The sequence below is a fragment of the Betta splendens genome, chromosome 12 (assembly GCF_900634795.4).
Source record: "Betta splendens chromosome 12, fBetSpl5.4, whole genome shotgun sequence".
Classification (NCBI taxonomy): domain Eukaryota; kingdom Metazoa; phylum Chordata; class Actinopteri; order Anabantiformes; family Osphronemidae; genus Betta; species Betta splendens.
Genome location: NC_040892.2, coordinates 11,026,523 through 11,053,558, shown reverse-complemented (window position 1 = coordinate 11,053,558; position 27,036 = coordinate 11,026,523). Strand labels below are relative to the sequence as shown.

Below are 27,036 nucleotides of genomic sequence, written 5' to 3'. Positions count from 1 at the left end.
ATGTGACCACAAACTCCACTTCCTCAAACTTGCGGCTCGTGGGTCCGTCCAGCCTCCGCACGCGCACTTTCACAACCCTCCCTCCGTCAACGCAGTAAACGAAACCGAGCCTCGCTCCATCTGCTCGCGTGTTCGTGGAGCAGCGCCGGCTTTGGGGATGGCAGGTCCGAGGGTCGGAGCCGGAGCGAGCGGACGCCGGCACGCGGCCGCGGTGCTCGCGCTGCTCGCGCTGCTGACGGCTCAGCTCACCTGCGGCGTCGGGCGCGTGGACGCGTCCAAGCAGAGCAACATCGTCCTGATCGTGGCCGACGACCAGGACGTGGTGCTGGGCGGGATGGTGAGTGAGGCTCTACTTATAAACAGGTCCGCGGCAAAGCTGAGGCTGTTTTCCTTTAACACAGGGCAGACGTTCAGCCACATTCCTGCGATCAGAGAAATGCACCTTCACACCTGTCTGATCCAGTGCAGCGACGCTAGAGCCACGTCTCTAGGTTAAGTTAACTCTGCGTGGGGGTGAATCGGGGCTTCCTATTAACGCAGCCAGTGGTTGACTGGTCAGCTGACTTCAGCCCATGCTTTCTGTTCCTCCATGGATTTACATCAATCAACAGCAAACTGCGAGGCTTTAAAGCAGACACGTTTTCCACATGGCTGCTGCCAAACTGGCTCTGAGGAGCAGCAGAGCAGAGGAATCTGCCTCTGCAGGAAACAGATGCCTCAGTAATCCGATTACTTCCATCTGTTTGTTTCCTTCAGACTCCCATGAAGAACACCAAAGCGCTAATAGGAGACGCGGGAGCCACGTTCGTGAACGCCGTGAGTGCCTTCGCTGTTTCAGAGCGATGAGTGGACGCTTGTCAGTGGTTCCTAAGGTTCCCCTTCACGCCTGTGCAGTTCACGGTGACGCCGCTGTGCTGCCCGAGCAGGAGCAGCGTCCTCACGGGCCGGTACCCCCACAACCACGCGGTGAGGAACAACTCCCTGTCCGGGAACTGCTCCAGCCGCCTGTGGCAGACGGGGCCCGAGGCCGAGGCCCTGCCCGTGTACCTGAGCAAGCGGGGCTACCAGACCTTCTTCGCGGGGAAATACCTGAACCAGGTGGGAGCGCGCGGGTCGGGTCGGGTCGGGTCGGGTCCAGGGCATCGGGGTTCCGTGTGTGACGGGTGTCTGCTGTGCCCACAGTACGGGGCGAAGGACGCGGGGGGCGCGGGCCACGTCCCGCCCGGCTGGGACCAGTGGGTGGCGCTGGTGAGTGACACGCGGCCCGTTGAGGCGCAGAAGGTGCCCGCGTCGTCGTCGTCGTCGTAGCAACCACACGCTCTGCTGACTTTCAGGTGGGGAACTCCCAGTACTACAACTACACGCTGTCGGTGAACGGCAAAGAGGAGGAGCACGGCGGCAGCTACGAGCAGGACTACCTCACCGACCTCATCGTAAGCGGCACCGGCGGCACACGAGCAGGGTCTGAACAGAACTCCTGATGATGTTACACAGTAGCTGTGAACAGATGTAGTGGTAGATCTGGAGTCACATGACATCATCAGGAAGTGGGTCGTTAACAGGTGTGTGTCACTGGTTCCTCTTGTTGGGTTCCAACCAGTGAGCAGCTCGCGTTGCTCCAGGGCCCGTCTTGCAGGGACCTGCTTGGTTCTGATGAGCAGCAGGCGTGAGGCCGATTCAGTCCCAACCCCTCGGTTGTGTTGCTTTTTTTCTGACTCCCTGTTTGTTTCCTGCTGTTGCCGCGCGCCGCGTCGCTGGCGTCCAGACCAACCGCTCCCTCCGCTTCCTGGACCAGCGCAGTCCCCAGCATCCCTTCTTCCTGATGCTGTGCCCTCCGGCTCCACACTCCCCGTGGGCGGCGGCGCCCCAGTACCGGAGCCACTTCAGCAACGTGAAGGCGCCTCGCGACGGGAGCTTCGACAAGCCGGCGAAGGTGCGGACGAACGGACGGACGGACGGACGGGCACGGGCAGCGACGCGTTGGGCGCTCACGTGCGTTTGTGTTGCAGGACAAGCACTGGCTGCTGCGTCGCGCCGCCAACCCCATGTCCAACAGCTCCGTCAGCTTCCTGGACGACGCCTTCCGGAAAAGGTGCGGCGCGCGCAATCAGGCGGCGCCGCCGCCGGGCGACGCCCTGAGTGACGCCTCCTCTGCCCCCGCAGGTGGCGGACGCTCCTGTCCGTGGACGACATGGTGGCGGCGCTGGTCCGGAAGCTCGACAGCCTGCAGGCGCTCAACGACACCTACGTCTTCTACACGTCCGACAACGGCTACCACACAGGTGAGGGCGCGCGCGGGCGACCCGGCGCCGCCGCCGCCGGGTCGCCCGCGCTGAGCAGCGCTTCTGCGTTACAGGCCAGTTCTCTCTGCCCATCGATAAGAGGCAGCTGTACGAGTTCGACATCCGGGTGCCGCTCATGGTCCGAGGTCCGGGCATCGAACCCAAGCAGACGCTGCAGGTGGCAGGAAGCGCTCGTTTTCACTACCCTGTAGCCGGTGTTTGTCGGGAGCCGCTCAGTGTGTTCTGTCGGTCCCGCAGGCGCCCGTGCTGAACATCGACCTGGCTCCGACCATCCTCGACGTGTCCGGGCTGAACCTGTCGTCTGTGAATGTGGACGGACAGTCCTTTCTCTCTCAGATGGTCAGTGCTTTGAAGGTTGTGGTGTTCTGAGCACGGGCGCTGCTAACTTGTGTATGTTGTGTGTCTGTCAGGCCCCGTCGCTGCGTAACGGCACCACTCGGCCCTTTTTCCTGGTCGAATACACGGGGGAGGGGAACCCGAAGGCGGACCCTGCTTGTCCTCAAGTGGGACCTGGACTCTCTGTGAGTAGCTGGACCCAGCAGCTGTTGTAAGGTTCTAAGGCTCGGAGAACCTCAACAGGCCGTCTCTCCACAGCAATGTTTCCCAGACTGCGTGTGCGAAGACGCCTTCAACAACACGTACGCCTGCGTCCGGACCCTCGACGGCGCCGCCAACCTGCAGTACTGCGAGTTTGCCGACACCGAGGTGAGCCGTCTCTGGGACTGACTTGGTGAGTGAAGTCCACGCTGCTGCTCACACGCCGTCTCCCCCCCCCCCCCCCCCCCCCCCCCCAGTCGTTCGTGGAGGTCTACAATATGACGGCAGACCCGCACCAGCTGGAGAACATCCTGAAGAAGGTGGACCCGTCAGTGCTGCAAACCATGAACCAGCGGCTCATAAAGCTCCAGTCCTGTGTGGGCAACAGCTGCCGAGACATAAAGTAGAGAAGCGGCCCGGCAGAACCGGCTCGTTGGAGAGGCCTTCATTACGAGGATGACCCGTTACAGGAGGAGAAGCACAAGGATCCAACCCAGGTCACAACAGAACCATCAGTGAGGCCAGAGGTTCTATGTTACTGTGCTTCTCCCTCTGTGATGCTTCACGTTGATGAAGCCTTTGCTTTATTTCTCAGTGTTTTTAAGGTGTGTCCTGCTGGTTCTGCCTTTAAACTGGACTATTCTTTAAACTAGTGAAATCTCTTCTAATCACACAAACTGGCGAGGCCAGTCGCTGTGGCTGTTATCTGAGCCAAAACACCCTGGAACCAGCTCCTCGTTGAGTCCAGGCAGCTGGTAAATCAGCTTTTTGCCCGGTTTGTGTGAGAACGATGATGTGAAGTCGAACAGTGAGATGGAAGTTTGAAGCTGCTCACAGATGGAATCAGGGTTTTTTTTGTTTCCAGTGTCTGAGCTTCATCCACAGCACTGATTCTTTAATTTACCTCCAAGATTTTCTAAATCATTAAATTTAATGAACTTTACTTTTGTTTCTGGAGCACTTTTCTTTAAACAGACCACAGTCGCAGCTTTTAGATTTTTAATCACAGGGTTTGTTTGGTTTTTTTAACAGTGGAGGGAAAGTGATGTGATTCTATTAAGATGTGTTTTGTAACTGTGGGGAACTTGAATGAAATGTTTTAATGTGTTAAATGCACTAATAACAATCTGTGCCTTTTTTAAATGTGAACGTTTCTATTTTGATGCAATAAATCTACATTTGGGCATGTTAATATTTGAGTCATGTGGTTATAAGCAGGTATAGTGGTTAATGTAAATGTTTGTATCAAACGTAGTGTGCAATTGCATCGCCAATTCAAATCTTGTTCCCGATCTCAGTCATGTTGTAATTTACTGCTGAATAGAGATTTTAAAGTATACGTGTCTCCAATTGGTCGCTAGGCGGCGCGGCAACACGAGAAACATGAGCTGGAGGCGCAAGGTGGTTTTAGTGACAACTCGTTTTATTATTTAAGCGGATGCTTCACACAGTGAGCTCAGACGTACTTGTACACGGTTTTATTCTGCACCGTCTGTATCTCTAACTTGACGGGACATTTGTAGAAGTGGGAGAGCAGAGATTCCGAGTAGCCTATTAGAAAGTATAACTTGGGCGGAGGGTGTCTCTGTAGCATTAACGCGCAGATCACGATCATGTTGCCGTGTCTTTTGATCACGATCTCGTTGGCCAGGCACCCGTAGAAGGTCCCGAACATGAATTTCCTCAGGAACATGTCCTCCACCGCCCGGTCGGCGGCTCCCACTTCACCTTTGAGGTTACCTACCAGAATCCAGAGTTTTATTATGGTGGTGCTCTGTAAACGCACGTGCTCCAGGCACAGTGGCGTCAATCATCAGTAATCAGCGTTACACTTACTCGTATGCTGTGACAACCATCCTTTACGGTGGCCAATGTAATGTGGCTGGAGCGCTTGTTCATAGGTCAAAGGTCGATCTCCTTTTCCCATTTTAATACGAGCTGCTTTGCTCTACAGAGAAATGAAGCAGACAGCAGCGACGGGTTTAAACGGAACAGGTGAAATCCAGTCCATTAAGGATAAATACTGGGAAATAGTGAAGTGTAAATGGCAGCTTTTACCTTGCAGCACACAGCGCTGATGTGAAGGCATCTGCTCGACGAGCCGAATCTGAATAAGACGCTCTGCAGAAGAAACACCATGAGAATAAAAAATAAACTAGATGATTACGATTGATTAAGAGAACGGTAGGTGCTCCTGAACTAAGAAGAAGCAAGGGAAGCGAATATTCACATCACATAATCCCATCTCATTTTATAAACATTAGAGACATAGAAATAATACGAATTCACTACAGTAAATGTCTGTCAATAGTATTTTAAAAATATGATTGCGTATAAGCTGTATGTTAAATAATTTCTCTTACCGAAGACGTTAGCCTCGCTGCGCTGCTGAAGGGCACCGCCATGTTGCTTTCAGTGTGTCACGTTACAGAAAAGAGCTCGACCATTAACCCGTTCTGCGTCTTCCAGCGCGGTCAAACCGTATAATAAAAAAACCTTTACTGTGAAATAAAATGTAATATTTGGAACAGGGAAAATGTGAACACGAAAGCGTGAAAACCGTGTCTGTAATCGGAACTCTTTACTTGAGAGCTGGAAATCTGTTTCCACCGAACGTTTTATACAAAGGTACGAACCGGATTTAAGAAAATTAAAAAGATATATGGAAACTTTAAATCCGTTACTTGTTTTAGTGACTGATGCCTATAATATTCTAATAACAGTTGATATTTTGAGATTTACTAATAGCGATTTGTGCTTGTGAGTCATTATTTTTGCTCCTTTTTTTGCTTTGTGCAACTATTTTGAAAACACACAGCGGAAGCGTGAATGTTGTTCTAGAAAAAAAACACCGACCGAGCCTTACTTAGTCAGTGTCACTCTGTACGTGTCTGTTTATTTATACTTTAGTTCTTCTCCCAGGCGTGATTAACTGTGGACTGTGACGCCACAAGCCGTTATGGCGTCGCCGCTAGAGATGACGGAGATGTACGACAACGCGCTGCTCGGCATTTTGCAGCACGTCGGCAACATCCAGGACTTTCTGCAGGTCTTTTTCGGGTTTCTGTACCGAAAGACGGACTTCTACCGGCTGCTGTCAGGCCCGAACGACAAGATGGGCTTTCCCCCCGGGGCGGCGGAGAAGATGGTGCTGAAGGTGACGCTCGTCCTTCATGAACAGATCAGTAGACTAATATCCCGCTCACGGTTCCGTAGTAATGATTCAATCTGTAAAACTGTTTCCTGTTTGTGATGGCGACACTAACATTGGGGCCTTCAAATGATTATAGTGGCTTCAGGATTCCTCCTCTCTTCCTTACAATAATACATGTACAAATGACGTCACATGGAAGATGTTTTGTAGCCTGGTAGCACAGTAGGTAGAGCATCGGCCTGGGAAGCAGGAGGTCCTGGGTCGAGGCCCGCTTCTGGCACCAGGTGTGTCCTTTAGCAAGACACTTCACACTAGCTCCCCCCCCCCCCATGGGTCCAAATGCTGAGATTATTTCGCCCAATGTGGGATCACTACATTTAAATTATTGTTATTATTATTTGATTCAAATGGCGTCATTGTTCCTACTGAGCAGCCTGTAGTCATGATTCACCTGTTTCTTCAAAACCACTCAGGATGACGTCAGGTGGGAGCAGCCGTTAAGTTGCTCCTGAGTTCCGTCCTTGTTCTGGTTGGTGAATGTTCAGACCAGAGACACGAAGCCCTGACACTTCTTTTTTTTTCCTCCTTCAGACGTCCAAGCTGTTTGAGACGCTGGCACAGCGTGACAGAGAGAGGCTGAGTGAGCTGCAGAAGAAAGAGGACAGTTGCTGTGTTCCCCGGGCGGTCGAGGAGCTGGAGGTCACCACTCAGCAGAGCGCTGATCAGGTGGACCAGGTGGATCCGGTGTTGGTGCAGAGCTCCTCTGTGGATGCAGGCGAGCTTTCAGTTCCTGTTGCACCAGAACCCAGCTGCAGCACCAGCAGCGTTCCGGTACTGTGTGAAGACCAAGCAGCTGCAGCCAGCGCAAAACCAGCAGATGCGTGAGTGACACCTGTCATCCAGCCAAAACACGTTTTATTAGGTCATTTTTTATTTAGAAACATGGGGAATAGATCAATTTATTAGATAAAAACATGTTATTTATGCAGTTTCCTTTTTGTCATGTGGTAAAAACTGTCTTGTGTTGTGTTCAGGGGTCAGGACACATTTCAGTGCAACCCTGACAGTTACAACGGGGCAGTGAGAGACACCTACAGCTGGTCCCAGGACTACACTGACGTGGAGGTCCGCGTGTTTGTGCCCAGCACAGTGGTGAAAGGCAGACAGGTAAACGCTCCTCAGCCGCCATAATCAGCGGCGCCACCTGTGCAGAGTCTCATCGTCATCTCCTGCTCGCTGTTCTCAGGTCAGCGTTGCTCTGCAGACCAGCAGCGTGAGAGTGAGTGTGAGGGAAGCAGCTAAAGAGAAAACGCTGCTGGAAGGAGAGTTCACACACAAGATCAACACGGAGAACTCTCTGTGGAGTCTGGAGCCGGGGAAATGTGTCGTTGTGAGTACTGGTCTGATCTCTCAGTTAATACCTTCATCACATACAGCAGCTCTTAAATAATGTTTATTACATTTAATGTGACAGCTGTCATTCACTTCTCTGAAATGTAGAAGTGAATGTGTGAAATATTAAGTCACAGTAGGTTTCTGTTTGTCTGTTTTTGTTGTCAGCTGTCACTCAGCAAGTCGTCGGAGGTTTGGTGGGACGCGATTCTTAAAGGGGAGAAGGCGATCGACATAAACCAGATTAACCGCGAACGCAACATGGCGTCGGTGGATGACGAGGAGCACGCGGTTCTGGACAGACTCACCTTCGACTACCATCAGAAGCTGCAGGGGAAACCGCAGAGTCACGAGCTGGTGAGACGCCAACGAGGCTGGGTCAGGTCCAAACCAGGCAGCAGCCCGTACCTGATCCTCTGAGGTGCACAATAGTCAGGGACGCTGTAGAAACAGAGAAGACTATGGAAATGGTGCCGTGACCTGATTCACACCCAGTTGTAAACATACTTAGCTCTTTCATTCACTGTAAAGTGGAGCTGCAGAAACTATGTTGAAGATGAACTGCTTCGGCCTTTTGGACCATCTGAGGTTTATCTCCTGTGCGTCGTCCGGCCTTCAGCTGTCTAACACCTGTCTACCTGTGTTTCCACAGAAGGTGCACGAGATGCTGAAGAAGGGCTGGGACGCTGAGGGTTCGCCGTTCAAGGGGCAGCAGTTCGACCCGTCCATGTTTGACATCCCCCCCAGCGCCGTCCAGTTCTGAGACGCCAGCGTTGACCCAGTGGAACGGGACACAGTCAGTGACGGGGACTCGTCAGCTTGTCGATAACGCCTCTGATGTTTATTTAATAGGAACTCTCCAGTGCCTCAATGTCCTTCTTCTGTCTCTGCTCCAGTACCCTGAACCTGAACTGACCAGCTTTGCATCGTGTCCCGATCTGACTCAATCCGGTTTGATTTTCGTCCTTCTCTCTCTCTCTCTCTCTCTGGCTGTTGCAGGTGCATTTGGGCCTAAGCCTGCTTTTAAACTTCTCAAACTTAAAGCTGCAACCATTTTTTTTACTAATAAAATGAATTTGTCACAATATTTGACTTTAAGGCGTTTTAATACCACACAATGCTAATAATGACTCCACTTTAGATTTTCATCTGAACCATGAAAAGGTTTTGAGGACTAATTCAGATACAGTGAAGGTTTTCAGTAATTTTAAAGTTGAATTGTAGTAACTGGAAACATCAAAGCTGCAATAATGATATAATAACTTTTACACACTGACCAAGAAACTACCTGAAACACTGGACCAGTTGTGTTGTTTCCCATCTGGTCGATTTCAATAATGTGGGTCAGTAAATGAGGCCCCGGCTGGACTGAGTTTTAAAACTGCTGGTGTATAAATAGGCTGAATTAAGTGAATGTGAGGATAGTGACTACTAAAACGGGGCAACCCCCTACATTTTGTTTTATTTGTATGTGCTGCAGTAAGTGCTTCAGCTTGAATAGATGCAGAAGGAGAAACGCCAGCACTGCACACCCTCTCTAACGCGTGTCTGTGCAGTGCTGGCGTTTCTCCTTCTGCATCTATTCAAACAACCATCTGTGTCCAGCCGCACGGTAATGAACGACAGCATCAGAGCTGAGCTGTCAGTCACATCAATTACCAACTAAGATAATCGACTAATAAATGAAAGACGGATTGAGCCTGACCTGCAGCCACCGTCTCCGCGGTCCTATTGATCTCCTCCCACTCTTCTGGATTGGCCACGCCCCTTCTCACCCGAGCTAATTCGGCTTGAGGGGGTCCATAAAAGAGAAGCGGCTATTTTGTGCTCAGCGTTACACTGCTGACTTTTCTTATTATTCTACCAGTCCATTGTCTTCTTTTTCGTATTTCGTATTTTAGTAATATATATTTACATTGTTTTGATCCGGTTACTGTTGTTAATTGTTTTGATGTGAGTCATTATTGCTGGTTCCGGAGGAAACCTTGCGGTGAAGTGGTCTTCGTCTGCATCACGTCATGCACTGAGCTCACATTTGCCACTTAGAGTCCGTCCTCCGTCCTCCATCCTCATCCGAGCCGGGACTGTGCGCGCGTGCGTGTGTGCGCGCGCCGGGCTGCAGGGGAACCACTCGCCCGTCCGGAGCTGCGAGGAGACGGAGCCGGAGGTTCTCCCGTCCGCAGCGACGCACCGTGCTTCTGGGACTCGGCACCCGAACCGTCCGGGGAGGATCCAACATGGCAACGACAACTTGTACGCGCTTCACGGACGAATACCAGCTGTACGAGGAGCTTGGCAAGTAAGCGGCTGCTCCTTTTGTATTGCGACTCTGGAGCGGGATGGAGCTGCGTGTCTGCGGAGAGGATGCGGCTCCATCCGCTAAACGCACGCGGCTCTCTGCGTCGTAAATTAGCCTGACAGTTCCTCCGAGCGCGGCTTCTCGTCTCGGGGACTCCTCTAAAGGCCAGATTCAGGCTTTGCGGGGAGTCCGGTAGTTAAGACGGGGTTTGCACTTCCAGGCTCTCCCCTTTGACCAGAGCTTATTAGGGACAAACTGGCGTGACATGAGGAAAAGCTGATCCTCAGCATCAGCTGGTGTGACTGTGGCACAGATTAGCGGGGGAAGCCTCCTGATCCACTGCTGAGGTGTGTCCTGCGTGAAAAGGGAACCGGGAAGAGGAGGTGGATGGAGGCTGCAGAGTGGACTGTCTGTGTCAGGCTGTGCGTGGGCTCGCGGCGGCCTCACAGGAACATTTATTCCACAAGCGAAGCTGCTGCTGGTGGAACTTCAGTGTTTAATTTTACATGCTGCTGTGTGTGTGTGTGTGTGTGTGTGTGTGTGTGTGTGTGTGTGGGATGTGATAAGTTGGAGACAATGGCTGCAGCTGGTAGCACACGGGGACAGAGACGGCTGGAGTTTGAGGGCTGAATCCATTAATTACCTGCACCTGAACAATGTGTTGCTGCTTTTACCGCAATTAACAGCATAAATTAGATCAAATGACCCCGAGGGGAGAGACTGGTTTTGAAAGAATGCAGAAGGATGATAAAGGTGATTAGTGATGTGTTTTTTGTGTTTTAGCCCTGGGGTTGGTCTCTCACACCTGTCACCACTTCACACCATCATATGTTTTTATAATCACTAATAAATAAGCTTCTGCTCGGCACAAAATGTGATCTGAAGTCACAGCACTGGAAAATATCAATGTTTTAGCATCTGAAATCTAATAATCTTAGACTAATCTCCTCTCACAGTCCTCTTATTAGCGTTCATTCATTCAAGCTCTCAAACGCAGCTTATAGACTTATTCATTATTTTAGGCTAAAATGGAAAGTGCATCAGTTTTCGCTGGTGAGATGCGCCGTCGCACTTGGACCCGTCACGTTGAAGCTCTGCTCGCTGAGCGCTGTGGGGCCGGCACCGCGTTGAGTAACAGTGCTGAGGTGAGATAAAATTAGCTCACAGAAGTGACAGGGACGGTTATTTCTGCTTGTCTCTGATGCTTTGTTGAGCAAATGTGGCCCCAGAAACCCAGACACACTGCCAGTACTGCTCTGATGCTCTCCAGCTGTGAGGAAAACAGCTGGGGTGCAGTGTGGTTCTGTCGGGTCCCTGTTGTGACGTGTGTGAACTCGGTCCAGTTCGACGACCCAATCAACTGCAGGTTCAGGTTCTAAATTCGCTTCTAAAGTCTTAAAATGTAAATAGTGAATCAGCTTAAGAACCCGAGTATTGTGGGGTCATATTCTACAGTTCGGACCGGGCCCAGTGGCTCAGTCTGAGCCGTGCAGATCACTGAGGTCACTGTCGCTGTCGCGTTTGATGCTGACGAAGCCTTTGTTCTGTCGTTGTTTCCCAGGGGAGCGTTTTCAGTGGTGCGGCGCTGCATCAAACTCTGCACAGGCCAAGAGTACGCCGCCAAAATCATCAACACCAAGAAGCTCTCAGCCAGAGGTAGGAGACCCGGCAGCGGGTTGATGTGGCTTCAGGAAGTAGTCAGAGCCCCACTTGTCTGTTAAACACGGGTCTGACTCGGTCCAGAGTAACAGTAGGATCAATGAAGATGAATGGGATCCCACGCAGAAAGGCCTCACGAAGATGATGATGATGATGATGTTCGTCCGTCACCCTGGGCTCGTGTGTTTCCTCCTCAAACTCCAGCGACGTCCTCCATGCGAATGACTGACCGTCTCGACTTTTTCCGCAGATCACCAGAAGCTGGAGAGAGAAGCTCGGATCTGCAGGTTGCTCAAACATCCCAACATCGGTGAGATGCTTCCTTTTCGCTCTGTGTGGGGTTTGATCAGACTTTAGGCTCATCCGGTGCTTCACTCTCGCGTTTGACTGACTGAATGAACATTCTGTCGTTTGTTGTACGACCTTCCTCCAGTCCGTCTCCATGACAGCATCTCAGAGGAGGGCTTCCACTACCTCCTCTTTGACCTGTGAGTTGCTTCCGTCGCTCCTCTTTCGCTAACTCTCTCTCTGCAGATGTGTGTTTTTTTTCCACTCGTCTCCACTTCCTTCCTTTCCTTGCTCGCCCGCTCCTTCATCCTTCCCTGTGAGGCGGTTTCCCCCGCATTACGTAACCCTCCCTCTTGCAGCACACACAGACGAATCCACACTCCCCCGCACTGCAGCCGGTCTCCATGGCAACCGAGTGAATCCTGCAGCCGGGGTTTCCCATAATGAGGACATCCCCTCCTGTGTGTGTGTGTGTGTGTGTGTGTGTGTGTGTGCTCAGGTTCTGATCCTTCCCCGTCTTTCTCAGGGTGACAGGAGGTGAGCTGTTCGAGGACATTGTGGCTCGAGAGTATTACAGCGAAGCAGACGCCAGGTAAACCCCGGCGACCCGCCTCATCCCGTCCTGCATCCTACATGTTTGCTCCTCATTCAGCGTCTTTACTAGCCCTCATCGTGATCCTTCCCTGAGGTGAATTGAGGACCCAGAGTTAGATTTTTACAGTCAGATGCAAATGTACACAAGCAAAGTGGAAAAAAGGAAAAGACACCCAGGCCCACGCTGCAGCCCCCCAGGAGGGAGACTTAAATCCATCTGAATGTGGAGGCGGGAGACGAGAAAAGGATCCTTTTCATCCTCCACCTGTTCAGAGTCATGCTTGTCTCATCCTTGACTTTCATCATAAATCGGCTGCAGGTTGATTTTTTACAAATGCTGCATAAAATACTTAAATAGATTCAGACGGTGATGGAGCACATTAGTCAGAGTACAAGAGCATGAGGGGGATGTGTGCTGTAGTTTTCACAGCTTCGTGAGTCGTTGGCTGCATCCATTAGTGGATGAAGCAGATGTTTGTTCTTTCCAGCCACAAGATGCTCAAAGGCTGCAGGCGGCCTCTGCTTTCTAACCCACAACCTGCCTCAGATCAGGCCACCGGTCGCTGATGCGATCAAAACAACTAAGTTTTCTTCTCAACATGTTGGTCCTGGTCAAGTTTCATCTACTAAACCTGAAGTTCTGCCCGGATTTGGATGCAGAACCCAATGTTTGACCATCTTGGGTCCAGAAGCAGAGCTGCTACCGTTTGAGTCCAGGCTCTGACACTGCTGCAGCTCCACTTGGCCAATTGTGTGTGTGGCTCCTTCCACCTGCTTCCATCCCTGTGCTCCTGGTTTCTGCCTCCACTGTAGTAGATGAGGGGTTTACTTTAGTCGTCCTCTTCATCGGTCAAGGTTCAGAGTTATCTTTTAATTCTTCTCCAGCTGATTTCGAGCCCTCATGAACCACCGGTTGACCCGGGGCTCCTCCACTGCAGCCCTGCTTTCAGGCAGGATGCTTCGGCAGCAGGTGAACATTCGCTCCTTGATGCTCATGTGTTGGAAGCTGAGGGTCCAGTGTGTGACGGCTGCTCAGCTGGATCCGCTCGTTTTTGGATGACAGGAGATTTATACTCGACGGGCCGGAGCTTGGCACAATGCGGAAACCTAAGACGCCAGAACCGCCGGCATGAGTCAGTTGTTTTTTGTTGTTCTGCTGAACTGATCCTGTCACTCTCTCCCCTCCACAGTCACTGTATCCATCAGATTCTAGACAGCGTGTCTTACACTCACCAACATGACGTAGTGCACAGGGACCTGAAGGTGTGTGATCCCTGCACCGTCTGCTGCCGCGTGCCTGCTGCCGGTCTGCTTGGCCTTGTGTTTCGCTAATGGGACTCTTGCGCCATGTTTGCAGCTTCCTTTGGGGAAGCGGATGCGCGAGTGAGTGAGTGAAAGCAGAGCTGAGCCACAAAGCAGCTGGTGGAGACCTGCTACATCAGGCTTTAGGCTGCAGCTCGGTCTTACACACAGACAAAGGTGCACCTGGAACCGGTCCAGAGCACAAATGATGCAGATGCTTCACACTGTTGCATTTGTGATGCTTGCTTTTATTTACACCTCCGCTCTGAATTCCGCGACGTGCAACAGCTGCTGCATCTGGATAAAGGTTCAGGTCAAAAACGACTAAAGCCTTCAGCATCTGCAGACTGACAGCTTCCTGTTTATTATAATTATTCATAGCACACTCAGCTTGTTTGTATATTATTTTACTTTGCTTTGACACAGTTGTTGGAGCATAAAGTGGCATCTTCTTGCTGGTTGTTGTCAGGTTGCTCAGCTCTGCAGCTTTCACTCTTCACCTTAAAGGAGGTGGCTGTTCCCCATAATGAGCTCGGCTCAGGTGCCACACTAAAAGGTGGACGCTGAGGCGGAAGCGCTGCTGCACAGGGACAGAGCCATAGTCACGCAGGGTTTGTGTAAGTGAACCGAGGCGCTTTTACACTGTGCGTGAGCTGCTTGTCACTCAGCCGGGTAAGTATGAGGCAGATGATGCATGGGTGTTGGGACTAACCTGCTCCCCCTGCTGTCTGCATGCAGTCATTGCATCCAGCAGATCCTGGAGGCTGTGCTCCACTGCCATCAGATGGGGGTGGTACACAGAGACCTGAAGGTGAGTCACCTGCAGGACTGTGTCAGTGGACGTCTGGTGATGTGTATGAGCGTCAGTGTCTGCACCCTTAGATCCATGTTACTAGACTAGGCTACTGTACATACACAGGGTCGAGGTTTTACTGCATCTGTAACATCTAGATACACCTGCAACACTAGATGCTTCTGTCTGTGTTCGCTGATTTGTCTGCTGCCGAGGCGCCAGCCTCACACTCAGCTCGTCTGATGTTAGATTTCACAACAAGCTCTGACTTCATTGGTTTCACTGGCATGGCGGCATTTAAAGTCCAGCCGCCGCTCACGAGTCAAGTCTTGTCCCAGTGTCTTCCAGCATCAGCTCTGTTGTGGTGTGTGTCCGATCACTGTTACACCAGCGTACGAGCAGGAAACACACAACTGTTGTTTGGTCTCGCTCACGCTAAATTCGCTAAATTCCATCTGGAGGATGTAGGAGTGGAACTATGAATATCCGCTCTTCCTCCTCTGCGCTCAAAATAAATAAAGAGACAGAAATGATCACAAATAGCAACAAGTCGAGCACGAGATACATGAACCAGTAGCCAGAACCAGTAGCCAGAACCAGAACCAGTAGCCACACGCTGACGCAGACTTGCTGTGTTCTGTTGTCCTGTTTGTGTCTACGTCCACGTTGGTCCCGACTAACGAGAGGTTCTTTTTTGGTTGTGGCCTTTTTGGACGCACTGCTTGCGTGTGATGACGCGTCCGCTCTACTCACGCACGCTTTGGGCGTTTGTGTTGCCCGCAGCCGGAGAACCTGCTGCTGGCCAGCAAGTGTAAGAACGCGGCGGTGAAGCTGGCCGACTTCGGCCTGGCCATCGAGGTCCAGGGAGAGCAGCAGGCGTGGTTCGGTGAGTGCCGCACTGACGTACAGGAGACCAAGCATTCATTTCCCTTCCAGTAAAGACCTTGTTCACCTTCTCCATCACTCACATTCATATAAGCAGGTGTCGTGTCCCATGTCTCTGTTCTCGGTTATGAGCCTTCTCCACTGATGACATGTGAACGTGTGTTCCTGTGCAGGTTTCGCAGGGACCCCCGGCTACTTGTCCCCGGAGGTGCTGAGGAAGGAGGCGTACGGTAAACCGGTGGACATCTGGGCCTGCGGTGAGCTCTTCACACACCTCTCTGCCGCCGCCGCCGCCGCCTCCTCCTCACTCAGACCCTGTTTCTGTGTAGGCGTGATCCTCTACATCCTTCTCGTTGGATACCCTCCGTTCTGGGACGAAGACCAGCACAAGCTCTACCAGCAGATCAAAGCCGGCGCGTACGATGTGAGCCCGACTCTGCCGCTCGTTCTCGCCCACGCGCCATCATTTCTGACACCTTGAAGCACAACGTCTGGTGCTGATGCTGTGTGGGCTTGTTTGGGTGTGGATGCTCTTTAGTTTCCCTCCCCAGAGTGGGACACGGTGACGCCAGAGGCTAAAAACCTCATCAACCAGATGCTGACCATCAACCCAGCCAAGAGAATCAGTGCCCAGGAGGCTCTGAAGCACCCGTGGGTCTGCGTAAGTACCGCCGCTCTCTAGCCGGGTCAGAACCTGGGTCTAATCATGTGGGCTGGCTGTGTGGGTTGTGCTCTTACTTCACCGCTTTTTAGATTCTAGGGGAAAACCGATCTTACTAATTGACTGATTTGACAAATTTTTAGTTAGTTTAAAAAAGTTGAATACTTTTCATTTGTAGGAACTGCTATATTGAAATGATCAATACCAGAGTTAAGTGTGAATAAGCCATTTTTTATACAGCACATGACCAGATTAAGTTTTTATTCCTAATTCAATAAAATCAAAGCACAACATCTGATAATATGGGATGTTTGACAGGATTTACTGCAGCAACCAGCTGTTCTTGATGTGTCACATCAGAGTCTTTGTCATAAACGGGTTCTGTTGAGCCTTGAGCATCGACGCGCTGCAGATAAGCGCTGTCACCGCTCTGACGCCTCGCGTCCGTGTTCCCGCAGCAACGCTCCACGGTGGCGTCCATGATGCACAGACAGGAGACGGTCGAGTGCCTGAAGAAGTTCAACGCCCGGAGGAAGCTGAAGGTGTGACCCGGAGTCTGCACCAGCACACCCCCAATTCACCACATCACCAGTTTTCCCCGTCTGTCATGATGGGAAGACATTTGTGACGCTATTACAAGCATCTCGCTGAACGTGAGCTGAACTGTGTGTGAACGTGTGGCTTCCCTCCGCAGGGGGCCATCCTCACCACCATGCTCGTCTCCAGGAACTTCTCTGGTGAGTGGGTGAGAGCAGAGCAGGAAAGAACCCCCACCGTCTCCTGTGATTAATGAACCAGTGAGTTGATGGCATGAATCAGATGTTTCTCTTCTTCCTCCCCGGTCCAGTGGGCCGACAGACCACGGCCCCCGCGGCCGTCAGCACCGTGGCTGGAACCGCCGCCGGCATCGTGGAGCAAGGTAAAGGCCTCGTCTTTGTCCTCCCAACAGGCAAATCACACGCACGCTCGTTTTAACGGCTCCTCCTGAACCTGTTCTTCTCCTCTAACGCTTCTCAAACCTAAATGTGAGGTAAGCAGCCTCCTCCGTCATCTGGACCGGGGACTAATGCGCGTCAGAAAGCTTTGCATGTCGCCGGCTTCTCTGAAGGGAATTAGGAAACAAATTGCATCCAGAGTCAGAGTGACGCCAAGAGTTTCTATTGGTTTTTCGGCAGCGTTTAAGCCCGAACACGCGGCACGGCCTCATGTTTGCAGTAAAGTGCGGTTTGGGTCTGTGCTAATCCAGCCCACTCTTCAGATTAACAGCCCCATTATCACGTACCTGCATCTCTCTCCCGAGCTTTCCCTCCTAATCTCTGCCCGGTCCCTTCCTGTGCGTGCATCTATGTCAGTGGGCTGGATTAGGAACAAAATTAGTTGGACTTTTCCCTTTTTTTCCTTCATGCATGATGCCTTCGCTTATCTAATGCTCTGGGCGCTGGATCAGGGTTAGGACGCACCACTTAGATGGAGACTCGGGGAGTTTGGCGTTTTTTCATGGGGCAGATGAAGGGTTTGCTGGAGTCGGAGGCTCTACTTCCTTGAAGAGTGGAGGACGTGTGGACAGAGCAGGTGATGCTGGGTTTAGCCAGTGCATGCAGCAGCAGCAGCAGCAGCAGCAGCAGCAGCAGCAGCAGCAGGCTTGTCTGGTAGCGCATCTAGAAGCCGGATGATGTGTACTCTCCCATCTGAGGGTGTGTCCTTCTGCCTCTCTGCAGCAGCCAAGAGTCTCCTCAACAAGAAGGCTGACGTCAAGGTGAGCCAGCGTCTCCTTCCTCGTGTCTGTGTCCCGCGCTGCAGCTTCCACTGTGACGTGCGTCAGATTCGCCTCGTCAGCAGTTTTTATAACTGCCCCGATCCAGGACAGTTTCCTGATACTGCACTAACATAACTATAAAGCATGTCTCCTGCTACGGGCAGCACAGGGCAGCAGCCCGAGACACAGGCGGTTTTGATTGAATGCTCTCCACACTGTTTGGCACAGCAGAGTCTGCACCGTCTGAGTTCTTGGGTTTGAGATGCTGAATCTGTGAGACTCCAACACAGTCACACAGGGTTGTTGCTGGGGTTCTGTGTTCTGAAACCCACCACCAGATGGATTGTGCTTACCCAGAACCATAAACTCTTCTCTTCCTCCCTCTTACTACCCCTCCCCTCCCGGTTGGATGATCCTGGGTTGCTAATCTAAGATTATTTCCCTCCAGATGATTAATCTGTTATTATGTAATCTCATCTTCTCTTTTTGCTGCGACACTGACGTCACGGGTGAACACAAGCCTGCAGCTGTTCCAAAGTTACTCACGAAAGGTCCTCCGAAAATGCTCATTTTCATGTGAACTGCGTAAATTGATGATGCAGTCGCCACAGGAAGCGAACTCTCTGCACCAGGGTCAGATCAGGGGTCAGATCAGGATGTTGTGACACCATTTTACCTCCGACGGCGCCGCTCGCCGCTGTAGCTGGGACTAATGTAGAACTTTTTGTTTCCTGCACAGCCCCAGACAAACAGCACCAGAAACAGCATAGTCACCAGCCCCAAAGGCAACGTCCCCTCAGCTGCACTGGTACGCAGCTGTGTGTCCGTCTGCACAAATGAGAGAGAGAGAGAGAGAGAGAGAGAGAGAGAGAGAGAGAGACAGAGAGTGTGTAATGTTGCATGATGGATCATTGTGTTTTCATTCAGGCTACATTTCTTAGTCTCAGTCCATTTAATTGGTTTTCTCTTTTATTCCAACTTAAAACATATCAGGTAGAAAACAGTCATCGGGTTCAAACAAAGAACAACACAGACACGGGTCCAGTACACATTTACCAATTTTATTTCTGTGAAAGAAGCTGAATAATTATTATACTGTAGATTAGTGGTGATTGTGCTGGTTTCATTCACATTTCATTCCACATCTTCCTCTCCAAATACGATTGTTTGACACATTTGTCTGTCTTCTTATGTTGGACTCACATCCTGCTCATCTCTTGCTCATTTTCTCAACAAATCACTGTCTCTCTACCACTCATTTCTCCTTCCTTCTTCCCTTCCTTCCTTCCTACCTTCCTTCTTTCCTTCCTTCCCTCCCTCCCTCCAGGAGCCTCAGACTACTGTTATCCATAACCCAGTAGATGGGATCAAGGTACATCCTCCCTCCATCTCCTGATTTCTAGTCTGTTAGTGCACTCCGTTTCTGTCTGTGTGGGTTTTGAAGGTGGTTTTGCAGGATTTGTGTGTCTTGTTCAGTGAACTTCATGTATCTCTGAGTGGATCTACTCCTTTTTATGCATGATAGACCTGTTGTCTTATTCTGCCCCTCTGTGCTCAGTCCAGAGCAGCCTGGTGTTCCTGCAGATTGTTGCCTGTGTTCGACAGCTTAGCTTATTTATATTTATATATATATATATACATATATACACACAGTCCTGCAGTTATTTGTATGACAATGTTGTGGTTAAGGACGAGACACAGCAATTTGATGCTGGAAACGAGTCCATGTGTGCATGTAGGTGTGTGAACATGTCCTGCTCCTCAAATCAGTCACGTACAACAACACTGATGTTTGTGCACTTTGCAGGAATCATCTGACAGCAGCAACACAACCATCGAGGATGAAGATGTGAAAGGCAGGTTGCACACACACACACACACACACACACACACACACACACACACACACACACACACACACACACACACACACACACACACACACACACACACAAATGCTAAACATAAACCTTTATTTGTCCTTTGTTATTTATTATTTATTATAATAATACATATTGTATTATGCAATTATAAAACATCTAAAAGTCCAAACACTGAGGCAGAATGCATGTCTGAACCTCACATCTAGTGTGATGGCTGAGATGAGGAGCCATGAGTCGTTCTTAGGTGAGCTGTGTCTGAGCAGTGCGTGTCTATGGCTTTGTGAGACGTGAGTTGTCAAATGTATTTGTATCTCCTCTGCAGCTCGTAAACAGGAGATCATAAAGATCACAGAGCAGCTGATCGAAGCTGTGAACAACGGAGACTTCGAGGCCTACGCGTGAGTCCAGCACCCACATGAAACAAAGTTCTCTATTAATCTAAAGCCCTCACTATAGTGGCTGCCTTTAAGATTTAAAAAGTCTGAGTTTGGCCATGACCTGACCCATTATCACACCAAAGCAGATTTCACTACTAGAATGTGTTGCATTGCTGGGTCTACCTGTATAAATCTGTATGAATGCATTTTAAAATATTACAATATGGAATTATCAACTGGAATGATGTTGTTAATAATTCATTAATATTAGTACTAATAATATTAATAGTAATATATACACTTAAACCTAGATACAATGATATACATACACCTATACATGTGATTCCAGATAATCAAATGAAATCTATAACTTCCTTCCTATAACTTCTGGTTGCATTAAAACCACTAAAGTCAACTTCAGAATTAAACAGCCTCACAATTACTTTACACAATTACACACTTTCTTGGTCTTTCGTTCGCTGTTCCTTCATCTTTTTCCTCATAGTAGAGGGAGTCATGCCCTGATGGACAGGCCTTTTTGACTCGACTTCCTTTAGGTGCCCATTGTTTGGCTTATTGTTGAGTGCAGCGACTCCTGCATGGTTTACGTTTAAGAATAAGTGAAACGTGTTTATAATCTGTCGATTATCGATAATCGATTTAAGGCACAAAGAAAAATCCGCTCTGTCGGTTCTGTCTATCCAACGGTCAGCAAGTCGATCACATACGAGTGCATCCACCTGCCTCCAAGAGTTGTACCGTAACACCGGTAGCAAGAGCTCACTGAAGATTCTCAACGCTACCACATAACAATGACTAAGGTGCATACAACACGCAAGCCTCAGCAGCTTTCAGTCGGATCTGCACAGTGTAAACATCTCAGTCGTGTTCAGTGGCATGTAGTGGCTTACAGACAGATAAATACAGTAGATACACACAGTGAGGCCTCAGAGGACCACTTCCTAAGCGAGTTGTGAATGGGTAGCTGCCTTATTCCAGTTTGTAGTGAGGCTGGATCAGGTTGTTGTCTGTGTTTTTAACATTTGCATACAGTAAATCAATAGTTCTGTTTTTCCTGATTCTCCATGTCAACACGTGGAGGTATGTATACAGTCACCACAAAGGTATGCCTCAGGGCAGGTAGTAAGGATGCAAGGTTACAGCCAGCAGTTCAATGTCCCTGCAGCAGCTGGAGGTTTTAGTGCTCAAACCACCTTGAGTTCACGTACACAGCGAGTCTGCCTCCTTTTTGCTTCCCACACGCTTTGTTGTCTCTGTCCACTCTGACTGTACTGAAGCCGGTTAGCGCCACGTTATCACGCTAGCTAGATGGGGGCCACGTTTCACGGAAGCACAACAGAATGCGCTTTCCGTACCTACGGGCGTTTTTCACCAACAAAGCCAGTTCATCTTGTTCTGTAGTCAGTTCACATTTCCCATTCTCACAGAAGGTAGAAGGTTTGTATCGCCACTTCCTTGCTAGCCGCTTAGCCGTTAGCTTAGCGCCGGCTCCGCAGCCACGGTACGGCCTCCTCATTTCAGTCGGTGACCTCACCAGGGAGATGCTGTAAATTTAGCTGCCCAAATCCAGCGCCCAGGGAGAGCTGCAACAGCCACAGAGATAACACCTGGGGCCAGACCGGGCCACTGATGAGTCAACACCTGTCCACCCTGGGAGAATCAGAGGCAAATCCCCCCTACTGGGACGGTCAGCCCCAGAGATTGGAGCCCTTGCACCTATGGTCCCAAAGGAGCCCATCAGGGAAACCAGGGGCCCAGAGGGCGACCGCCTTCAGTCCGCCATCCACACAGGAGCCAAGCGGAGCCCTGTTATTATGCTGGTTTCTTAATGCAACAAAAGCAAATGTGTTTTTCTATTTAGTCTGATATTCATTTTTTACACATATGCATCAAATCTTTTAACACTATTTGTTGTCCAGTCAGACCTGTCTTATAGCTGGATGACAGAAAGTCCCAGATACTAATATGTTTACCCAATCAGGGTTCACATCAACAGAGCTGCTGATTGGTTCAATTAGCAAATCAAAAATAAGCAAGGATGAGTTCAGAACCGAAGCAAACTAGTAAAAGAAAAGACCAAGCAGCTTTATCGGCCTGTCTGGGTGTTAGATTCTTTCAGGGACGGATTGAACCAGTTGCTGGGAGGGAAGCTAAAGCCCTTTGCCTCTGCTGCTGTGCCAGACATTACAGTGTTAAAAACCATGTAAAGGAAAAACATGCAAAATGTGTGTCTGAAAGTCTCTAGTAACGTGGCCATGTTGCTTAGCCTCCCCACTCCGTGACAACTCAGAGTGGAGCCCAGGACGCAGAGTCGCAGTCTTACACGGCTCTCTCCACGTTCTCTACAGCCGCCACCCACTCTTAGTCTTAGTTATCGCATAGAGACTGTGTCTGCTTCTCGACCACCTAAACTATACAAGTCACAAACAAATCAAAGAGGAGTGACTTACCAGAATTTAATAAACATCAAAACAGTTCCTCTTACAGAACAAGGTAACAGTGAGCTAATAAAGTGTGTAAATATCAGCTCTCTTGTTAATAAATGACTTGATAAGTGACATAGATCTGTTCTGTCTGAAACCTGGGTGCAGCAGGATGAATATATTAGTTTAAATGAGTCGACTCCAATGAGTCACATCAACTATCATGTTCCCAGAAGTACAGGTATAGGTGGAGGAGTAGCAGCAATTTATTACTTAGATTTACTAATTACCCCTAACCTCAAACATACTTATAACTCATTTGAGAGCCTCACTCTGAGCTTTTCTCAGTCAGACTCAAAAACTCAGAAGCCAGTTGTGTTTTGTATTGTTTACCGTCCTCCTCCTCCATATTCAGAGTTCCTAAATGAATTCTTTCAATTTTTATCTGACTTAGTTCTTAGCACAGATAAAGTCATTGTAGTGGGAGACTTTAACATTAATGTAGATGTTGACAGCAACTGCCTCAGCACTGCTTTTAACTCCTTAATAGACACTATTGGTTTTACTCAGCTGACAGAATTTTTGAACAATTTGCTTAGACAGCTTCTCCCCCATAGCTCATATGGAGTTAACTTTAATAATGAACTCTTCCAAGTTGTCCACTTTTTAAGACCCAATCCCAACCAGATTACTCAAAGAAGTTCTACCTTTAATCAGCTCGTCCATATTAAATCAAATCAACCAATATTTACCAATAAGCTACGTACCCATCCAAAACCATGAACTAGCCAACTCTAGGCCCATTTCAAATTTACCCTTTCATCTCTAAGGTTGTTGAAAAAAAATTGCAGCTAGACAATTATCTGACCACCTGAGTGGGAATAACCTGTACGAAGATTTCAGTTATGATTCAGAAAACATCATAGCACAGAAACAGCTCTGGTTAGAGTCACTAATCATCTTCTTTAAGCATTCCATAAATTTTTATTGTTATGCGGATGATACTCCGCTATATCTGTCTTTGAAACCAAGTGAAACAGATCAACTAGTCAAAATTTAAACTTGCTTAAAAGACCACAAATCCTGAATATGATCCAATGGCTGTATCCGGATGAGCCCCTAAGAATCTGTTACAGGTAACCAGAATCATTTTAAGTAAAATAGTTTAAAAAAAGATGAGACAAACACCAATCCTGCTTTCTCTGCGCTCACATTTATCAGTCTAAAGATGAGTCCCGACATCACATCTGTGGGGAGATCTAGCATCCGTTTCTACACATATAGAAGAATAAAACTATTCACTAACATTTATGTGCCACATAGGCACAGGAATTCAAACGCCAATCTCCTTTATTTTCATCTATTTTCTGTATCCATTAACCTCCCATCATTGTTCTACAAACTAGCCTTGTCCAACCATCCTGCCTGTATCCAGTCTCTGGTCCAACTATCCTGCCTCTGTCCAGTCCAGTCCCTGGTCCAACCATCCTGTCTGTGTCCAGTCCAGTCCCTGGTCCAACCATCCTGTCTGTGTCCAGTCCCTGATCCAACCATTCCACCTGTATCCAGTCTCTGGTCCTACCATCCTGCCTGTTTCCAGTTCCTGGTCCAACCATCCTGCCTGTGCTCTGTTGTTGCTTGTTGTTGTTGCTGTGATTTTCTCTCTCTCTCTCTCCCCTCACCCTAACCGGTCAAGTCAGATGGCCACGTCCAGCCTGGTTCTGCTGGAGGTTTCTTCCTCGTTAGAGAGGGAGTTTTTCCTTTCCACTGTTGCTGCATTTGTTGGGTTTAAAATTCCAATTAAATTGAGTGTGTCCTGACTGGTTTTGCAGGAAGATCTGCGACCCTGGTCTGACCTCGTTCGAACCCGAGGGTCTGGGAAACCTGGTGGAGGGAATGGACTTCCACCGCTTTTACTTTGACAACCGTAAGACAGTACTTCCAGTTCTTTTTTCTCGTTTTGTGGCGCATGTAAACGCAGCATCCTGAAGCTGAATCCTTCTGTTTCAGTCCTGTCTAAGAACAGCAAACCCATCCACACCACGATCCTCAACCCTCACGTGCACATCATCGGAGACGATGGCGCCTGCATCGCCTACATCCGCCTCACACAGTTTGTTGATGCTCAGGGCCGTCCGCGCTCCAGCCAATCGGAGGAGACCAGGGTATGGCACCACAGGGACAGTCGTTGGCAAAACGTCCACTTTCACTGCTCGGGAGTTGCCGCGGCCCCGATGCAGGGATGAGGTACTGGAAACTCAAATATATAATTCATATAAGCATTTTGGAAAATATTATAATTAAAGAGATAGACGGCCAGTAGAGGCAGATGGCCGCCTGCAACAAGCATGTCCTTCTGTTGGCACCACACCTGCTCTCTTTTGCTTGACAGGCCTGAGACACTGATGAGGAAGGGCAACGTGTAATGAGAGCTACAGCATTGGCACTGAGAGAGGTGTGGGTGGGTGGAGGCCCGATCTAAGCAGCCTTTTCAGACGTGGTTGCCCTGCAGCCTGCACGGCCACCTCGCTCCTCTCTCCGCTCTCTGCGCAGACGGCTCCACACGAACTGGTCTGGCTCCAAAAGGCTGCTGAGCTGTGGATCCTCTGCCCACATCTTGTTTTGCTCCTCTTAATATCTCTGTAATACTACGGCGGTTTCTGTCATTGTGCTCGTTCAGCTGTACAGTGCATCTATCATTAATAGTAACTATGTTCTTCTTTTTCTGGCCAGCATGACTCTTACAGTAGCGGCTTTGTGGTTTCCCTGCACGACTAAGGCTGCTTGTGTGAACCGCGAGAGACCACTGCGTGTGCGTGTTTATCCCCATGGAGCTTGATACGAACTGATGCCTCTGTGGGAGTGTGTAAACCCCACATCGTGCTCGTTTATTACTGTGGTTCCGACCTGAAACTCTATGTACTGGACACCAATTTGAATATGATGCTGTTGTTTCATCGTGGTGACTTAACTGCATGATTTGCTCTGAGTTGTGTTGTAGTGCATTTTGTTGACCTCTCTCTCTTTTATGACCTGAACTGCTAGTGAGCGCTCTTCTATCACTTCTATTTCTACTTGCTTTTCTCTACTTCGTGTTCCTATATGAAGATGCTGGTGTGGCTCATGACACAATATGCCTAAATGTCTAAAAACTAACTGTTGGTTCTGGTTCTGACTTGTTACTGTTTCGTGACTAACCCTCTTATTGACTTACTGTTCACTAAGTACTCAGCACACAAAATAAAGCGTCACATTGTTTTTGACTGGCTGACCTGTTCTGTTATCCTTAAAGCTCTGTGGAAGCTGTTCTGTTAGATAATCTGACCACATCCTCAGCAAACACAGCTCTCACATCTTTAGTGGGTGAACTGTGAAGCACTGAACACTTTTTCATCAACAGACACATTTTTCGCCCACTGAAGAACATCCTTTAAGTGGTTCCAATTGACACTGTGTAAATGACTGAGCTGAGCTGAGTCTGAGCTTCAGACTGGATTCGGCTCATTGTTTTAGATCACAATCTCCAGTCCAGCGTTTTTAAAATATAATTGCAGATGTCATGGAAATTATGTTATAGGGACATGTACTGGAGATCATTATTGTGATAAACCATCTAATGGCCTCTCCGAACTCCTCCCAGGCCCAAGTTTTTGCCTCCATAACAGCATGGGCGGCAGCACCCTTGGCCCGTCGATACCCATCAGCTGCCTCAGGGGTCCCACAGGTCATCCAGATCTGATAGACATCCATTCCGCCTTTAACCGCTGCCCAAGCTACTATGCACCAGCCCCATGCAGCTCCTCTTCCTCCCACGGGGCCACATGAGCACTGTCCAGCTGTGCCCGGCCGGGTCCTGTGGGAATAGGCCAGACCAGGTGCTCGCATACCCCCCAAGCCCCACCCCAGGCCTGGCTCCAGGGTGGGGCCTTGGCTGCCCCATACCAGGTTATGTCTTAGCGCTTGGTATTTTGTCCATCATAGAGGGGGTTTGTGAAGAGGAGACAGATGGCTTGTAGATGCAGATAAGACAGTTTAATGTTTCTCAGGTCAGATACAGGCGAGGGTCAAAATCAAGAAGGCAGGTTGGCGAAGGTACAAGAAACGGCAGGCAGGTCGACAGGTCAGACAGGCAAGAGATCATACACAACCAGACGTTCTGGCTACGGTACCGACAGGGAGAATCCAGGAGACGAGATGGTCAGGCCGACGGAGTAGTAACAGGTGAGCAATGAACAGAATGCTGGAACAGAACAAAGTCAACAATCTGGCAGGGAACTCAGGTAAATGCTGGTGCTTAAATATGCAGTTAATGACCGGATTAAACACAGCTGACAGATCACATGACTGGTAACAAAAAGCTAGGAAAAGCGTGACAGAACATAAACCGGAAACTACCAAAATAACACAGAAAATGCGAGACAAAAAAACCCAACTATGACAAATATCTCCCCATATGAAGATCACAAGCTACTGACAGATAGACAGATATGAATGAACATCTGTTTCAATTTCGTACATCCTTGTGTGTAGTAGAACACAAAGTCCTTTGTTATCAGCATATCATCCTGAGACCTGAATTGTACAATAGTAACTCTAGAACCAAATGCTTGTTGACCTTCCAGGAACAACCTACAGCCAAAAGGCACAGCATGCCATCATTACAAAGTTTCCCACATTCTGTGTCAAACATAGAAATATTACTGTAAACA

At 49.3% G+C, this 27,036-nt stretch overlaps 4 protein-coding genes across 12 annotated transcripts; 3 read left to right on the top strand and 1 right to left on the bottom strand.

Annotated features, from left to right (window-relative positions):
* The first annotated feature begins 1 nt into the window (after nt 1).
* On the top strand, nt 2-4,032 carry gnsb (glucosamine (N-acetyl)-6-sulfatase (Sanfilippo disease IIID), b). The gene is made up of 13 exons (XM_029169219.3): nt 2-337; nt 757-816; nt 895-1,098; nt 1,183-1,248; nt 1,335-1,433; nt 1,766-1,933; nt 2,010-2,092; nt 2,164-2,282; nt 2,357-2,460; nt 2,541-2,642; nt 2,714-2,824; nt 2,898-3,008; nt 3,098-4,032. The coding sequence occupies exons 1-13, from the start codon at nt 158-160 to the stop codon at nt 3,245-3,247; spliced, it is 1,557 nt and encodes a 518-aa protein (XP_029025052.1). The 5' UTR covers nt 2-157; the 3' UTR covers nt 3,248-4,032.
* A 210-nt stretch (nt 4,033-4,242) lies between these two features.
* mrps24 (mitochondrial ribosomal protein S24) lies at nt 4,243-5,439 on the bottom strand. The gene is made up of 4 exons (XM_029169308.3): nt 5,204-5,439; nt 4,899-4,961; nt 4,677-4,788; nt 4,243-4,580 (listed from the first exon to the last, which is right to left on the bottom strand). The coding sequence occupies exons 1-4, from the start codon at nt 5,243-5,245 to the stop codon at nt 4,297-4,299; spliced, it is 501 nt and encodes a 166-aa protein (XP_029025141.1). The 5' UTR covers nt 5,246-5,439; the 3' UTR covers nt 4,243-4,296.
* On the top strand, nt 4,865-8,471 carry nudcd3 (NudC domain containing 3). Of its 2 annotated transcripts, none has more exons than XM_029169269.3 (7): nt 4,865-5,024; nt 5,763-5,997; nt 6,586-6,875; nt 7,029-7,161; nt 7,241-7,384; nt 7,555-7,743; nt 8,039-8,471. In XM_029169269.3, exons 2-7 carry the CDS (start codon nt 5,800-5,802, stop codon nt 8,147-8,149), a joined length of 1,065 nt encoding a protein of 354 aa, XP_029025102.1. In that variant the 5' UTR covers nt 4,865-5,024; nt 5,763-5,799; the 3' UTR covers nt 8,150-8,471. The 2 variants fall into 2 exon arrangements, with proteins under 2 accessions (XP_029025102.1, XP_055369332.1); XM_055513357.1 differs by having other exon boundaries at nt 4,866-5,024; nt 5,751-5,997.
* Nucleotides 8,472-9,471: 1,000 nt separating this feature from the next.
* On the top strand, nt 9,472-25,590 carry LOC114866941 (calcium/calmodulin-dependent protein kinase type II subunit beta). Of its 8 annotated transcripts, none has more exons than XM_029169208.3 (21): nt 9,474-9,685; nt 11,247-11,341; nt 11,595-11,654; nt 11,778-11,832; nt 12,159-12,224; nt 13,417-13,489; nt 15,105-15,207; nt 15,380-15,463; nt 15,536-15,630; nt 15,745-15,867; nt 16,326-16,409; nt 16,562-16,604; nt 16,715-16,786; nt 17,586-17,623; nt 18,363-18,431; nt 18,951-18,995; nt 19,431-19,479; nt 19,829-19,904; nt 24,160-24,254; nt 24,338-24,574; nt 24,720-25,590. In XM_029169208.3, exons 1-20 carry the CDS (start codon nt 9,624-9,626, stop codon nt 24,571-24,573), a joined length of 1,623 nt encoding a protein of 540 aa, XP_029025041.1. In that variant the 5' UTR covers nt 9,474-9,623; the 3' UTR covers nt 24,574; nt 24,720-25,590. The 8 variants fall into 8 exon arrangements, with proteins under 8 accessions (XP_029025039.1, XP_029025041.1, XP_029025042.1 ...); XM_029169209.3 differs by lacking the exon at nt 13,417-13,489 and adding an exon at nt 14,267-14,339 and having other exon boundaries at nt 9,475-9,685; nt 17,589-17,623; XM_029169207.3 differs by lacking the exon at nt 13,417-13,489 and adding an exon at nt 14,267-14,339 and having other exon boundaries at nt 9,475-9,685.
* Nucleotides 25,591-27,036: the final 1,446 nt, after the last annotated feature.